The 14,773-nt window shown below is 53.9% G+C and overlaps 1 protein-coding gene across 1 annotated transcript in view; it reads right to left on the bottom strand.

Annotated features, from left to right (window-relative positions):
- The window catches only part of SMAD6 (SMAD family member 6), an 80,843-nt gene extending 67,477 nt beyond the window's left edge, over positions 1–13,366 (bottom strand). The window contains exons 1-2 of the mRNA XM_002825596.6: positions 11,420–13,366; positions 3,774–3,830 (exon numbers count right to left, since the gene is read on the bottom strand). Coding sequence (XP_002825642.3) covers positions 3,774–3,830; positions 11,420–12,236 — 874 coding nt within the window. The 5' untranslated portion in view covers positions 12,237–13,366. The remainder of the gene's footprint in view (positions 1–3,773; positions 3,831–11,419) is intronic.
- Positions 13,367–14,773: the final 1,407 nt, after the last annotated feature.

The raw sequence follows: 14,773 nt of genomic DNA, 5'->3' as shown, positions 1-14,773 counted from the left end.
TCTCAGCTGGCACAATCCAGGACTGGCTCGGGTGGCCCCACCTGGCCCCAGCCGGCCCAGCACAGCTACTCCAGGCAAAGGATTCCTGGGATAAAACCGTTTGCCCAGGCCCTCACTAGCTAGAATTCCATTTGATCCTGCAGGAATTTTTTTCCTTTTACCACATGGCTTGGGGAGCGGGAAGATAAAACATTAACCAATTTGGCCTTTTTTTTTTTTCTTCCCTCTCTCGTTTTCCACTTGCCAGATGCTGACTGGGTGTTCTAGGTTTTATTTTGTTTTTTGGTCTCATGTGATCACAGAGGCTTAGAAGTGAACTGGCTTTTTGTTTATGAAAAAGCAACAATGCAAGGAAGAGAAAATAATACCAAAAAATAACGCGGGACTATTTATCAGGGAATGAAAAAGTTATCTGCTGTTAAAATATGTTAGGAGAAAAATAAGGACACACAGAAAATCTTTAAAAAAAAAAAAAAAAAAAAAAAAAAAAGCTCAATGCTCAAGTGGGAAGTTCCTCAAAGAGTTTTGCTTTTAATACCTAATGTTCCCAAAGTGCTCAGTGCCCAGAGCCCTGCTGCCACTTCTCATCTGAAGTAGCAACATCACAAGCCGAGTCTTATTTCTTAGTGAACTGCCTTACAGCCAACACAGACAGCATTGTGAGGTTTCCAGAAGAGTGGAAACGACAAGCGGTTTCCACCTTTCACAGCTAGTAAGTCCCTATCATGCCCTTGCCAAACCCTCACATCTTGTGTTTCTAGTGAGGCCCTGGACAGTGTCTCAATGGCTGCTGTGCAAAAGAATGTTCCCAGCCTCCATCACTGCTCAAGCCTCAAGGAGGAAGAACTCCATCTGCAAGTTGGAGCTCCAGGTTCAGGTCCCGCCTCCACTATGAGTCAAGCAACATCAGGGCTCACCAGCTTTTTCTATAAAGGGCCAGAGGTTAATATTTTCAGCTTTGTGAACTATACAGTCTCTGCTGCAACTACTCAACTCTGCCTCAGCCATGGACAAAATGGAAATGGACAAGCCTGGCTGTGTTCCAGTAAAACTCCACTTCCGGACACCAAAATCTGAATTTCACGTAATTTTCAGTTGTCACAAAATATTATGCTTCTTTGGACTTTTTTTTTAACCACGTCAAAAATAAAGGCCATTCGTAGCTTGCAAACCATATAAAAACAGGTGGTGGGCTGAGCTATTTGACCACTGGCAAGTGTCACTTCCTCTTTCTGGGCCTCAGTTGTCTCATTTGTAAAACCATGGGGACAATTGTTGGTTTCCACATGGTCACTCTGCAGGGCTGGGCAGTGTCCTGATTTTTGCTGCTTTATCACAAGCTAACTGACAAACCCTCAGGGAGATGATCCTTGACATTCAAACTGAGGTGCTAAGAACTTTCACTAAGAACTTTTGAGGGTTTTTTCTCTAATGGAACTAGGGATCCTACAAGCAACTAGTGCAATTATGCTGACTTAGGAAATGCTGAGACAGGCCTCCGAGGGAAGGACAGTGAGCCACCCACCTGAGTGGGGGCTGCTCTGAGTTTGTGCCTCAACCCTGCAGCTCATTAGCTGGGCAGCTCCTCGCCCTCACTCGGTTTGATTCTTCATCTCTTAAGTGACAAGCTTCTACCAGATGATCTCTCCAGCTCCCAAGAGAACTAAGGCTCCCCCATTCACGGGACAATCCTACTTCTGGAACAACAATAGGGTGGCCACCATGGTTTGGTGGCTGACTCCCACACCCTCGTGGAACAGCCTCTGCCCACCCAGCCTGAGAAGGTCACACTCCTGAAGGGACCTGGTGGGCACTTCTGACTTCACAGCAGGTGAGGGGTCTGGAACGAAAACTGGGGTGGACATGCCTGAGTGTCTATGCCACTAAGAAGTGACTTCCCCAGCCAGGCGCAGTGGCTCACGCCTGTAATCCCAGCACTTTGGGAGGCCAAGGCGGGCAGATCACAAGGTCAGGAGATCGAGACCAGCCTGGTCAATATGGTAAAACTCCATCTCTACTAAAAATACAAAAATTAGTCAGGCATGGTGGCGTGTGCCTGCAGTCCCAGCTACTTGGGAGGCTGAGGCAGAAGAATCGCTTGAACCCGGGAGGCAGAGGTTGCAGTGGGCCGAGTTCACGCCATTGCACTCCAGCCTGGGTGACAGAGCGAGACTCCATCTCAAACAAAGAAAAAAAGAAGTGACCTCCCAGATGATGCTGACACACACTACTGGGAGGAGGCCTTTACCGAAAACCAAACAAAACCCACTTTTTGCGGTCACTTGGTGGAATGTTGCAGCATCGTTGCCACGCCATCTGTCTTTTAAAGCTTGAGTCCCACGGGAACTGCTTGGGTCACAAAGTTGCTCTCCTGGTACTGTCAGGGCCAAACTAACTTGCGCCACAATCAGGATCCTACAGATTCCATCACTTCTCTGCCTCAGAACCCATGCTCTGAAACCCCACTAGAGGAAACAGAGATCCAAGCAATCTCCACTTTTATTTTAGAGATGGGGTCTTGTTCTGTCCCCCAGACTGGAGTGTAGTGGCACAATCATACCTCACTGCAGCCTCTAACTCCTGAGCTTAAGCGATCCTCCCACCTCAGCCTCCTAAGTAGCTAGGATTACAGGCCTGAGCCACCACACCCAGCTAATTTTCATATTTTTTATAGAGATGAGGTCTTGCTATGTTGCCCAGGCTGATCTGGAACTTCTGGCTTCAAGCAATCCTCCCACCTTAGCCTCCTAAAATGCTGGGATTACAGGCATGAGCCATCGTTCCCAGCCACAATCGCTACTCTTTTTTTTTTTTTTTTTGAGACAGAATTTCACTCACTCTGTCACCCAGGCTGGAGTGCAGTGGCATGACCTCAGCTCACTGCAACCTCCCAGGTTCAAGCAATTCTCCTGCCTCAGCCTCCCGAGTAGCTGGGATTATAGCTACTCGGGAGCATGTGCACCACAACACCTGGCTCATTTTTGTATTTTTAGTAGAGACGGGGTTTCACCATGTTGGCTAGGCTGATCTCAACCTCCTAACCTCAAGTGATCTGCCCCGCTTGGCCTCCCAAAGTGCTGGGATTACAGGCGTGAGCCAACAATCTCTACTTTTGAAACCACTTACATCTACCCCAGAATATAGGCTGATCATCTAGGCTCAAGGTTTTACAGAACACATGTTCTGCCTCTGAATGGGAGTTGTCTAAAATTACCAACTCCACTAAGCTCACCTAGGGGACAGTCCATGCCAGGGGCTTTGTGTACCAATATACATTCCTTTTTAACACTCCAATTGTTGTTTCTGCTCAAGTGAACATCTTGGCTTAAAAAGGGGGAAAATATACAGCTCCTCTCAACAAAGACTTCATGCCCAACCTATTTGTCATACTACTAATTAATACACTCTAAAGGAGAATAACCCAAGGCTGGGGGCCCCAAGAGAGAGGAAAGAGACACAGAAATACCAACCCACCTCCAGTGAGATGCGTAAGTCAAAACCCATTCATCTTCGACAGGCCCATGTTTAAAGGTCACAGAGAGGTTAATGATGAGCCGTGGAATTTCGAGATGTAAATAGCCTGCTGCAGAAGCTGGGTCTGCTTTGGGCCAACTGTGGGAGTGTTTGTACAACTTCACCCCATTTCACAGCAACCAGTCCGGCTTTCACCCCTCTCCTCCAGCCCTCCAGCCCTGAGGCTGGACAGACACTGGGCTGAAGGGGACCCAGTTCGGGACACACCTCTGCAAGGGTAGGAAGGAGGGCACACTTACCCAGTGGCTTGTACTCGTCGCGAGGAGACAGCCGAGAGTAGGGAGGTGGCGGAGATTCTGGAAGACAGGAGACAGCATGTCACTGCCAGGGTGGGGGAGCTCACACCTCAGGTTCTACATGCTTTTAATTACTGGTTTCCTCAAATAATAAACTCAGCATCCAGGAAGCCCTCCCTTTGTCCCACCTCCTCTGCTGCTCAAATCCCCTCAACAGTTAAAGCCACAGGCTTGGGGCACAGACAGATATGGGCTCAATCCCAGCTCTGCCACCTTTGGCTGTGTGACCTCAAGCAACTTACTTCACCTCTCTGAGCCTGTTTCCTCAGCTCTAAAATGAGGATAATTCTCATCTAGACCTCCCAGGTTTGCTGGGATAATGTATGTAAAATGCTTAGTGCAGCTCTTGGCACTGTCGAAAAACACCTCCATAAACAGTAACTGTTACTACTTTAACAGGAGAAACTGAGTGCAGGGAAAGTCAGAGCCAGGGTTGCTGGATAAAATAAAGGATGCTCAGTTACATTTGAGTTTTGGATAAACATGGCATCATTTTGTAGTATAAGTGTGTCCCTTTCAATATTGGGGGTGTACTTATACTAAAATATGGTGTGTTGTTTATCTGATACTCGAATTTAACTGGGCATCCTGCATTTTATTTGCTAAATTTGGCAAGCCTAGTGTGAGTGCAAAGGCCCAGACACAGAAACCCGTGTCCAAACAAGCTGCATTAGAGCTAGCATTCCTAGGTGCAGGGGAGGACAGCTGAAAGGGTTAGGACCCAAAAGGCCAAACCCAGCTATCTCAATAGGAGGCCTTAAGCCAGTCACTTCCAGCTGTTGGCCTCAGTCTCCCCTTTTGTAAAGGACAGGGGTGGAACACAAGCTCTCCACAGCTCAGACGCTATGATTCCTTATTGTCTATGATATTTTTCTTTGGGTTTCCTTTCATTTGCCTAAAATACTTCTCCTTAAAAACATATACTTTGCCTTCAGAAGAATTCCTTAGCTTCTTGCTTTATGGGAAGTAACAATTTGCTAAACTAAGTAACAATTTGCATGAATGAAATGACCCTTCATTTTCGGTAAATGAAACTAAACACAATCAAATCGCAAACTAAAACAAACTCTCAGCGGTAATAAAGTGGTAATAACTATTATTAGGCAGGTATCAGTAATGACACAAGGGGTAATAAGTGTTTTTCACAATTGTAATAAGCCACAATTAGTTACAGGAGCATTTGTTTTGCTCCATACACCCAATGAGGCCTCACCTCTTCCCCACCCCGGCTTTTCCAGCTCAAAGTTACTTCCAACAAAGTCAAAGCTCTGAGGTTTAGAAACAGAGACTTTCTGTGGACAGAAATTAGGGAGAAGGAAAAGTGAATCACAGAGTAGCCACTGAGAGAGACGTGAACATTTGCTCGGTGTCTACCTTGTGTCTCACTCCATGCCAATCACTTTCAATTTTATTATTTTAGACCTCAGGTACAGAGTAGTTAATTATGCTCATCAGGCACCTATTTTTATTTAATCCTTTCTCAAAATACAAAAAATAAATGAGATGACATTATTATCCCCATTTTACAGATGAGAAAACTGACTTGTGCATGTCCCCTGAGCCAGTCATGGTGGAGCTGGGATTCCAGTCCAGGCCTGACTCTGCTCTGCCACCCAATGAGGTGGAATCAAGAGATGCCCTGTCTTACACTCCTTCATCCCCGCTGGGTCTGGGACACCACCTGCACAGAACGTGCTCACTAAATGTGGACACAGACAACTGGGATGAGGATAATGGTAAAGTTGAATGCACCTGTGGACAAAGATGTACAGAAAGAGGATCTAGGGGGCTCTCAGGCCTAGAGGCCAGCCTTGAGTGAGGACCAGCCTCTCAGGATAAGAGGCAGGGCATAAGAAGGGCTGGAGTTCCACAGGAAAAGAGAACTGAGGTCACTGCTTCCACTGTACAGAGAAGAAGACTGTGGCCTGGTGAGTGGAAGTGACTCCCTCAGGAGCTAGGTATGAAGCCAGAACCAAAGCCAGGTCTCTGACCTCCATGCCCTTTCCACTATCCCCATGAGCTTATCAGAAGGCCTGCAATTCCTTACGGTTACTTTTGCAAAAATCTGACTGGCTGAGGTCTAGGCCACACATGGCATGGAGCTCTGAACATCTGCCCCCAAGATTTGTCCCCAAAGGTGAATCTTGACAACTATGGGCAGTAGTGACTGGAGTCAAGCCTCTGTAACCAATGCCAGCATCTCTTCCAGGGGCTGCTTACCTGGGACTCAAAAGGTGGAAGGCAGGAAAGGCTCATGAAGTCCCACCTGGAAGAGCTACCCGGGCCTTGAGTTGTGACACCTGCTACCCATGGTCATAGCTGGGTTGGGAGTTCCAATGTCGTGAGATAGAAAATCCATGAACCTGAACCATGAGACATGCCAGCTAGTGGAGCACTGCAAAGCGTTCAGGAGGGACCTCACCAGGCTTCCATTAGCTCTGGCAAAATGGTATGCACACAACTGTTTAACAACTGCAGGGACTGAAAGCTAATCACTAGATTCCATTGTAGGCAACTAAAAAAGTATGAAGGCTTTAGACTCCACCCCACAACACAAGGATTTAGTGTCAGAGACAGAAGAGGCCTTGGGGTTCACCCAACTCAATTCCTTCTTTTCACTGATACGAAAACTAAGGTCCCACTTGCTGAAGGCCCTGCCCAAGGCCACACATGAAGGTAGCTGCAGGTGTTATAGGGGAGGCCAGCCAGAGACCAATATCAGGTAACCCTTTCCAAAAACTGAGATATAATTCACATACCCTAAGATTCATCCTTTTTTAAAATATACCATTCAGTGGTTTTTTAGTATATTCACAGTGTTGTCCAACCATCAACCACCATCTAAACACAGGACATTTTTTTCATCGCAAAAAGAAACACCATCCCCATTGGCAGTCACTTCCTAGACCCCAACCCCAAAACCCTGGGCAACCACTAACCAACCTACTTTGTGTCTCTATGGGTTTGCCCATTCTGGACATTTCATTTCATACAATATATGGTCTTTTGTGGCTGGCTGCTTCTTTCATGTGGCACAAAGTCATCGAGGTTCATCCATGTTGTAAGCACGTTTCGGTGCTGGACTTCGTTCTTTTTCATGGGTGAATGATATTCCATTCTTCAGATGTACTATATTTCATTTATCCATTTATCAGCTAATGGACATTCGGGTTGCTTCCTCTCTTTGGCTGTTATGAATAATGTGCTATCAACACTACTGGGTAACAATCAGCCGCCACTCCCATGTGGCTGTGCCCTGTGGATCTGGACTGGTGGAGCCCCAGGGCATTACCTCAGGTGGGCAAGGTGGGCACTCAGGTGGGACACTTGGTGGGTGAGACCAAAGGTCAGAAAAGAAACTGTGAGCTGCCACCTAGCCCTCTGTCCCCTCCCCTCTTAGAAGTTGTCTTAGTACTTTTAAAAGTTGTATTGATTTTAAAATAATAACCAATATGCTCTAAACTTTAACAGGAGAACTTTTAGAGCACTGCAGGCCCCTCTGAAAGAAGTGGACCTGGTAGGGAGAAAAAGAAAAGAGAGGGAGACAGAAAGACATCAGAAACTCCAACCCCCTTTGGACATCCAGCCTGAGGCATCAACTTCAGGAATCTCCTCCAACTTCCTGCAGAAGCAAGAGCAGTCAGCCAGGGGCCAGTGCACCAGAAGGTTCAGCTCAGCCCAGGCATGCCTCTGGTTAGCCCCCAGGGGGTACTTAGCCTTTTGGGATCTAGACCTAAATTCTAAAGCCAGAAAAGAGTTCACAGCCTCTCCCAGTGCCTGGCAAAGTTTCAGTTTGGGACATTACCTTACACCCCCATCTTTCCAGCTCAGCATCTTGCTTAGGAAAAGATCCACATGCCTCCCGGGTTGCCAAGTTTCCCCCCTCCCACAGAGGGGCTGTGGGTGGGGAGGGGGCCTCCTGAGTGCCCGTCCTTCCTGCCCCCAGAACCTGAAGACTCAACCCTAAGCCCCATGATGGGAGACGCAAAAAAGGAGCTCCTGGCACTTTAAGGCCGGCTGAGCCTAATTGCCCAGATTCCCCTGGCAGCCAGATAAACAGCGCGGCCGGCTGGCGCCAGCAAGAGGCAAACTGCACATTATCACCCCTTCCTCACCTCCAGGAGGAGCTAGGAGGAGCAGACAAGCAGGGCTAGGGGCCGCTGAGCCGGGCAGGGCGGGGGCTTGGAAGCCCAACTTGAAATTGATCTCATTTCAAAGGGATAATGCCAGGCCAAATAAAAGGAAAACTTTCTAGCCCATTCTAATTCCTATAGTCCTGGCCTGGGAACCCTGTGTTTTCCTAGGCGGCCTCCTCAAGTCGTTTAGAAGTTCTCTCTCTCGCTCTGTCTCTCTTCCCCGGGCGCAATTTGGATAATAGTAATTTACTGAATATAATTACAGAAAAAAAAAAAGTGGGGAAGCAAAGAGCAGGAGATTTATTCCGAAGTTAATGGATACTTTCAGGAGAAAGGAGCTCTGTAAACACAGGTTAGAGCTGTGATTAAAGTATTTCTCCACATTTCCGTCCACATAGGCACCCACCGAGCTCAGCGAACTGGCTTTTCCTGGGACAGAAAGACACCCAAGGGGGAGGCAGAGCTGGGCCTGACTCCCACGGGCTGGGAGGCCAGGAGGCCCCTAGCCCATGCCCAGCAGAGGTGGGTCCCCTCCTGAGGACCCCAGTTTCCGAGACAAGCCTGGGGCAGAGTGGGGGAGGGGACGGAGGCCTGTGTGGCCTGGAATCTGCACATCAGCCCTCAGGGATTCCCTCCAACCGCTTACTTTAGATATAGGAAAAGAAGCCCAAAGAGGAAACTAGCCCCAAGGCCACAACTCAAGTTGATTGAGAGTGGGCTCTGAACAGCAGGGGTCCACACTGCTCAGGAAGAGGTCTCCTGTCACCGGGGCTCCCTGCGGTGGTCGGTGAAGGTGCGGAGGTGACTGCTGCCAGGTGGGAGTCCCTCAGTGCCGGTGTTCCAGTGTACTTTGCTCGCTAGCGGTGTGCCTGCGCTGTGTGTGTGCGCGCATCTGTCTGCCCGGTGCCCCGGCCCTCTCCCCAGAGCCCTGGAAGGCGCAGTCTCCTTATCAGGACGCGCACCGCTGAGCTCCAGCTATGCGCCCGCCCAGTTACAGGAGCCAGGCTGGCGGCCAGGCGGCGGAGGCGGGGTCGGCAGCCCAGGGCTCCCCCAGCTCTCAGGCCAGGGGCAAGAGGGTCAACCTGGCACATACTGGAAACTCTTCCCTGACCATCGGTCCTCCCAGCTGTCCCCAGGGTGGCTGAATGGGGGCCCCACAGGCTAGCAGCTAGCAAAGAAACGGGAGGAGACTTGGGGTGCTGCAGCCCTGGCAACAGCGCCTCCTTCTGGGAGAAGGAGGGGAATCAAGTCCCAAAGCTTAGTCCAGATTTAGATAGGAAGAATATTCCTAGAGCCACCCCCACTGACCAGCACGGTGGCTGAGAGGGGAGGTAACTCATCCAAAGTCAAGCTGCAGGTTACTAGCTGGGCAGAGCCTAGGACCAGGTCCATGGTCAAGAACCGTTCTACTGCAGCTTGCCAGGTATCTCTTGACCTGTACCTCTCCAAAACCACCAAATGCAAACCAACACCCAAGCCAACTCCTAGTCCCAGGAGTAGTAGCAGGAGTGGTCCTGTCCATCGTCTCCAACTTTTTCACTCCTCCCCTCCCTGCCCAACCACCTGAACGTGCCTGGCACCTTGAATCTGAGCTGGCTGGCTCCCTCTCCTCGGACCCATCCTCCAAGGTCCTGCTCCAGGTTGGAGCTGTGGAGCTCCTGCATGCCATCCTATTACATACACACCCATAGCCTTCTGGTAGTTCACACCCAATGACCTGGCCCTGCACACTTCCCTTCTTCCCCCATCTCTCCCCCATAAATCCCTCGTGAGATTATGTTTCTTGAGGGCACAGATCCTACTCATATTTCCACTCTGTTAGCCACAGCACCCAGCACAGTGCCTGGCCCAGAGTAATTGCTCAACAAACATTTGCTGCACACTGAAGTGGCGAGAGAGAATACACCTGCCAGGGGCTTCTACAAGAGTGGAAGGGACCTACTTTTAAAAAAAAAAAAAAAAATCACCAGGAACAAGACAACCATAAATAAGGGTCTCCTTCCCCAGAGGCAGGGAGGAGACATAGTTGACAAAGGGGAGAAAGTCACTTCCAGGGAAAGCTGTCAGGAAAGGGAAAATAGTACATAGAAAGCCTGGCATGAGCCACAGATCAGGGACTGCTCATAGCTCCTAAATTGGGACTGGAGTGACCATGAGGGGAGTAGGGTGCCTGATCAGCACTGCCCCTCCCCACCCGCCCCCATCAATGCCCTCTATGCAGGAATCGTCACTGAGGGGAAACTTCCTTTCCTCTCCAGACACTACTCCACACGCAAACAAGACACCTAGGACAAATGCACCGTCCTAGGCCCACTTTCCCCTTCCACACAGAGAGTCAGGAGACCTACAACCTGACCCTCTCTGTGCTCCCAGCCTGGGTGCTGACTCTCCCCAGGGAAGCCAGAATGGAGGGATTCAGAGCCCTCCCAGGCTCAAGAGCCTGTGACTCCCTGCCAGTCCCATCCCTGCAAAACCCCAGTGCCACCTAATGGATTCCCATACATCCCTCAGAGGCTAGCTACAGGCTAAAATGTGTGTTCCCCACAAGACAGAGGTCAGAGCAAGGCAACTGCAAGCTCCTGGCCTGCTGGAGCCTCCTGACCTGCTGGGGCCTCCACCTGTCTGCACCTGAGCACCAGGGCCTGGCCAGGTAAGCAAGGCTGAGGGTGGGGTGTGTGCAGGAAATCCCAAGAGGAGAACAAAGAAGGGGGGCAGTTCTCAGAGGTAATCCAGTATCTGGCTTCTTCACCTACCCACGGATGCCTCCAAGACCCTAAACTCTATACAAAAGCTGAACACAAAACTTGAGAAGGACTGTGGAAGACCCTGGCACTTGACACCCAAGGGATGTGGGGAAAGATAATAAGTGGGGAATAAAGAGGGTGCTCTTTACTCCAGAGAGGGGTTACCCTGCAAAGCTTTGTCGAAAGTATACAAAGGCACATCGGACATTTGACGAACACTTTTGATTCTAGCTATGATTTGTGTACACCCAATTTCACAACTTACAGCTACTTGGACATAGAAGAGCACAGTATCGGTAAGGGCACGTGCATACAAATGCTAGAAGCCTGGGCAGACTGGGGTAGATTCCGGAATTGAGGTAGGAGGAAATAGCACCTACTTCTTTGGTCTCTCCTTGGCCCGCCCTCCCCTTTCACTGCCTATGAAGTTGGAGCCTACATCATGTCCCTGAAACTGCACAGAGAAAACTACGACATGTACCCTTTTAAGTTTACCGGAGCCTTGAGATAAAGTTGCCACTTGATGTGTGTGCTGGGACACCCACTCCCCGCGGCCGGTCTGAGGCACCTCCCCTGGTGGCTTCCACGCTCCAAGGGCACCCGGGGGAGCACCCGCAGCTGCGCCGACCCGCAGTGTCACAGAGAGAAGGGCACGGAAGGGGATGGGGACGGGGAGCCGGGGCCCCCCCGGCCGGCGCAGCGCGCTCACCTGGCCCGCAGAGCCGGCTGAAGTGGTAGGGGTTGCAGCACACGGTGGGGCCGTCGGCGGCGGCGGCGAAGCTGTGGCAACCGCACAGGGGCTTCAGCTCCACGGCGTGCTGCAGGTCGGGCCAGCGGAAGAGGCGGCCGAGCAGCAGCTGCGGCGGCGCGGGCTGGCCGCCCAGGCGGAGGTCGGCGCGCGGCACCAGCACGCAGCCGCCCGGCACGCCGCCGCGGGACTCCACCGCCTCCAGCAGCGTGTCCAGCGAGCGCTCTTTGAGCCGCTTCAGCAGCGAGTACGTGACCGTTTTGAGTTCCTGCTCCAGCAGCAGCAGCCGCGAGCGCGCTTCGCGACTCCGCCCGCCGCCCGCCGGCTCCAGGGCCGCCCCGGCCAGGGGGTCGCTGGCGTCCCGGGGCGCGCCGGCAGCGTCCCGCTCCGAAAAGAGACAGCAGGTCACCGTCTCGCAGTCACTCTCGGGCAGCCAGCCCGGACCTCCCGGCTCCGCCACGTCCAGCAGGGAGCTCCCAGCGCCAGCCCCTGGCTCCGACATGGGCCTCTGGGGGCCCCCTGCGCGCCGGCGCCTCCCCGCGCCCTGGGCGCCTCGCTGTTCCACTGCGTCCCGGGGCCGCCGCGGGGCTACCGGGCGCCCTTCGGAGCGGCCGCAGCCTCCGCCCTCTCTTGCCCGCGGGGCCGGCTCAGCTCGGCTGCCCAAGCTCCCATCCTCGTCGCCGCCACCGCCGCCGCCGCTGCCGCCTTCCTCCCGGTCGGGGACCACACGACTTCGCCAAAGTCGCCGCACCAGCCCCGAGCGTTTGGACCTGAACATACGATATCCTTTGGCGCCAGGGGTGGGGGGGAGGCGGTCTCCGGTTACCGGGGGTCCGTTCCCTCAGCGAGGCGCCGGCTGCGCGGGTCGCAGCCCCACATGAAGCTCCGCCGCGGAGCGCCGTGCAGACCGCGCACAGCCTGTCGTCGAAGGGGCGCCGCAGGGCGACAACATGAGGGAGCTCGCCGAGGCGGGACGGCCGGGAACACGCGCACGCCGAGCCGCAGTCCGCGCGCGGCCAGCGGCTACATGGACCGCAGCGTTGGGGCTGCTCAACAACTCCAGCCCCCGCGCTTTAGGGGGGCTGCAGGCGGCGCGCCGCCAGAAAGACCCCACATGGGCCGGCGAGCCTTCAAAAGTTGCGCGGCTGGTCCATGAGCACAAAGCGCTCGCGCGAACCCCCAAATGTGTCTGGAAAGCTCTGCCTTTACCCTGCCTTTTTTCAAACTAAAGCGCTTAACTACATGGGCTTTTCCTGCAGGATCCGAAAGGCAGGCTTGTTGATACCCCCGGCTCCCTTCTTACTCCCTGCAAAAAGAAAAAAAAAAAAAAAAAAAGGAAAGAAAGAAAAGGAAATCCCAAACAAAACCTAAATCCCTGGATTTGCATGCACGAAAGGCCAACGCCGTCTCAGGTCCCAGGCGCTAGATGCACTTGGAGCGAGTTTCTCCTGGACGCGGGTGTCAACACATGAGTGGAAGCTGTAAAAATTCCAAAGAGCTGCTGGGAATCCTTAATTAAAAATGCAGTCCACCGAGGCAGAGGTCGCAGCACGCCCCACGCTGCCCTCGGACGCTTCGTGCGCCGAGGCTGCCGAGGTCGCCCCCCCTCCCCCCTCCACAAAAGTGCCTCCCGGTGGCCCCGGGGTCCCAGCGAGGTCTGGCGAGGCAGCGCCCGGCGGCTTTCTCTCGGCTCAGCTCCCTCGATCGCTCCCCCGCTCGGCTCTCTCTCTCTTTTTTGTTCTCCTCAAACGCACACTGAGGGCCCCCGGAGGAGCGCCGCGGAGTCATTGGCTGCCTCCCATCATATGCCAGTCTAGACACTTTGGCGGCTCCGCGGCGCTGATTGTTGCGCAAACAAGGTTTCAAGTTTCTTAACTCTTAAAGGAGAACACGTCCCATTGCAGGGCCGGAGGCTCCAAGGGGCCGGCTCCCGGGGCGGGCCGAGCTCGGTCCCCCGCCCCACACCGCCCCGGCACCCCCGCCCAGGGCCTGACAGCGCCCGCGGCCCGCTTTCTGCCTCGCGTTGCGCCCAGGGCACGGATGCGAGCGAGCACACACGCGCGCGCGGACACACACACACACAGGATTACACGAGCCACGAGCAGGCGCGCGAGGCTCGGCGGACCCACTGAGACTCGGACGCAAACGGGGCGCTTTGCCTCTCCCTGGCTTGTGCACAAACTTACAAACACACTTTGTACTTTAAAGTTGTTCCAAACCCCCATCCTAGGGCAGGCTAATAAAAATGGGTGTGCGTGTGTGCCTTCCTGGGTTGAGCCTCTGAGGAGCAGGGAGCGGCGGATATGTTGGGGTAGCGGGTCTTCAGTGACTGCACAAGGGGCTCTACGCTCCTTGCACAAAGTCGGGGGTCGCTCTGCCGGGCCAAACAGTGAGCTCAGGACGCTTTGCGTACGGTGGCTCCAGGCTCGCCCGGAGTGGGGAGATGGAGAGGGTGGGGTAGAGGCGGGGAGTGTCTACTCGCTGGCTCCTCTCGGTCGCCACGGCCCTCCCTTGGAGCGAGGCGGGCCGCCGGCCTGCCGGGCCCCCTCCAGGCCGGGTGCTTCCTCTCCCTTCTCCAGTTTACTCTCCGCACCTCGGAGAGGGCTGTAGGTGAGGGATCACGCTTTCCCTAGCGAGGTTTCCACGCTAAAATGGGGGTAGGTTGGGGGCGGGATCGGGGGCGCGGCGGCAGCAGCCTGACGCCCGGCGCGGGAAGGGTTAAGGCCGCTCCTGCCCCTGGAGCCGGCGCGGCGGGGTACCTCCTCGGGCGCGCTCGCTCGTCCGAGGGTGGCAAAAGTTCAAGCTTGTAAAGTCGGGATTGGTCCCGCGCGGAGGGGAAAAAAGGCCTGGGCCCCCCTCCCCCCCCGGGCGCGGCGGCGATTGGCCAGGCAGAGGGGCCGGCCCCGCCCTCTCCCCCGCGCGCGGCGGCCCCACCCCCGGCGCGGCGCCCCGCCCCTTTCCGGGCAGGAGCCTGGCCCCGCGCTGAATGAAAGAAATTCCGCTACTCTCATTGGCCCGGGGCTGGGCGCCATTCCCCCGCGGTGGCCGCGGGACGCCGGCGGGCGAGTCTCCCTGGAGGGTGGCCACGCGTGGGGCTGGCCTGGGGAGTGCGCGGCTGTGCGAACCCCTGGCCGTGCCCAGAGTGTGTGTGCCTTGGGGGAAGGGTGGCATTTGCAAGGAGGATTCAGAACCCTTTGCTGAGCTTTACCTGGAACCAGGTACTGTTCGCGCTGCGCTCTCTGAGAGTTAGCTCCCCGAACGAAAGATCGGACTGAGACACTTCCTCACACCCATCCCCTACTACTTTGGCCAAAT

Source organism: Pongo abelii, chromosome 16, assembly GCF_028885655.2.
Source record: "Pongo abelii isolate AG06213 chromosome 16, NHGRI_mPonAbe1-v2.0_pri, whole genome shotgun sequence".
Lineage (NCBI taxonomy): Eukaryota > Metazoa > Chordata > Mammalia > Primates > Hominidae > Pongo > Pongo abelii.
Note: the sequence above shows the minus strand (reverse complement) of the source record. Positions and strands in the feature narration are given on the sequence as shown.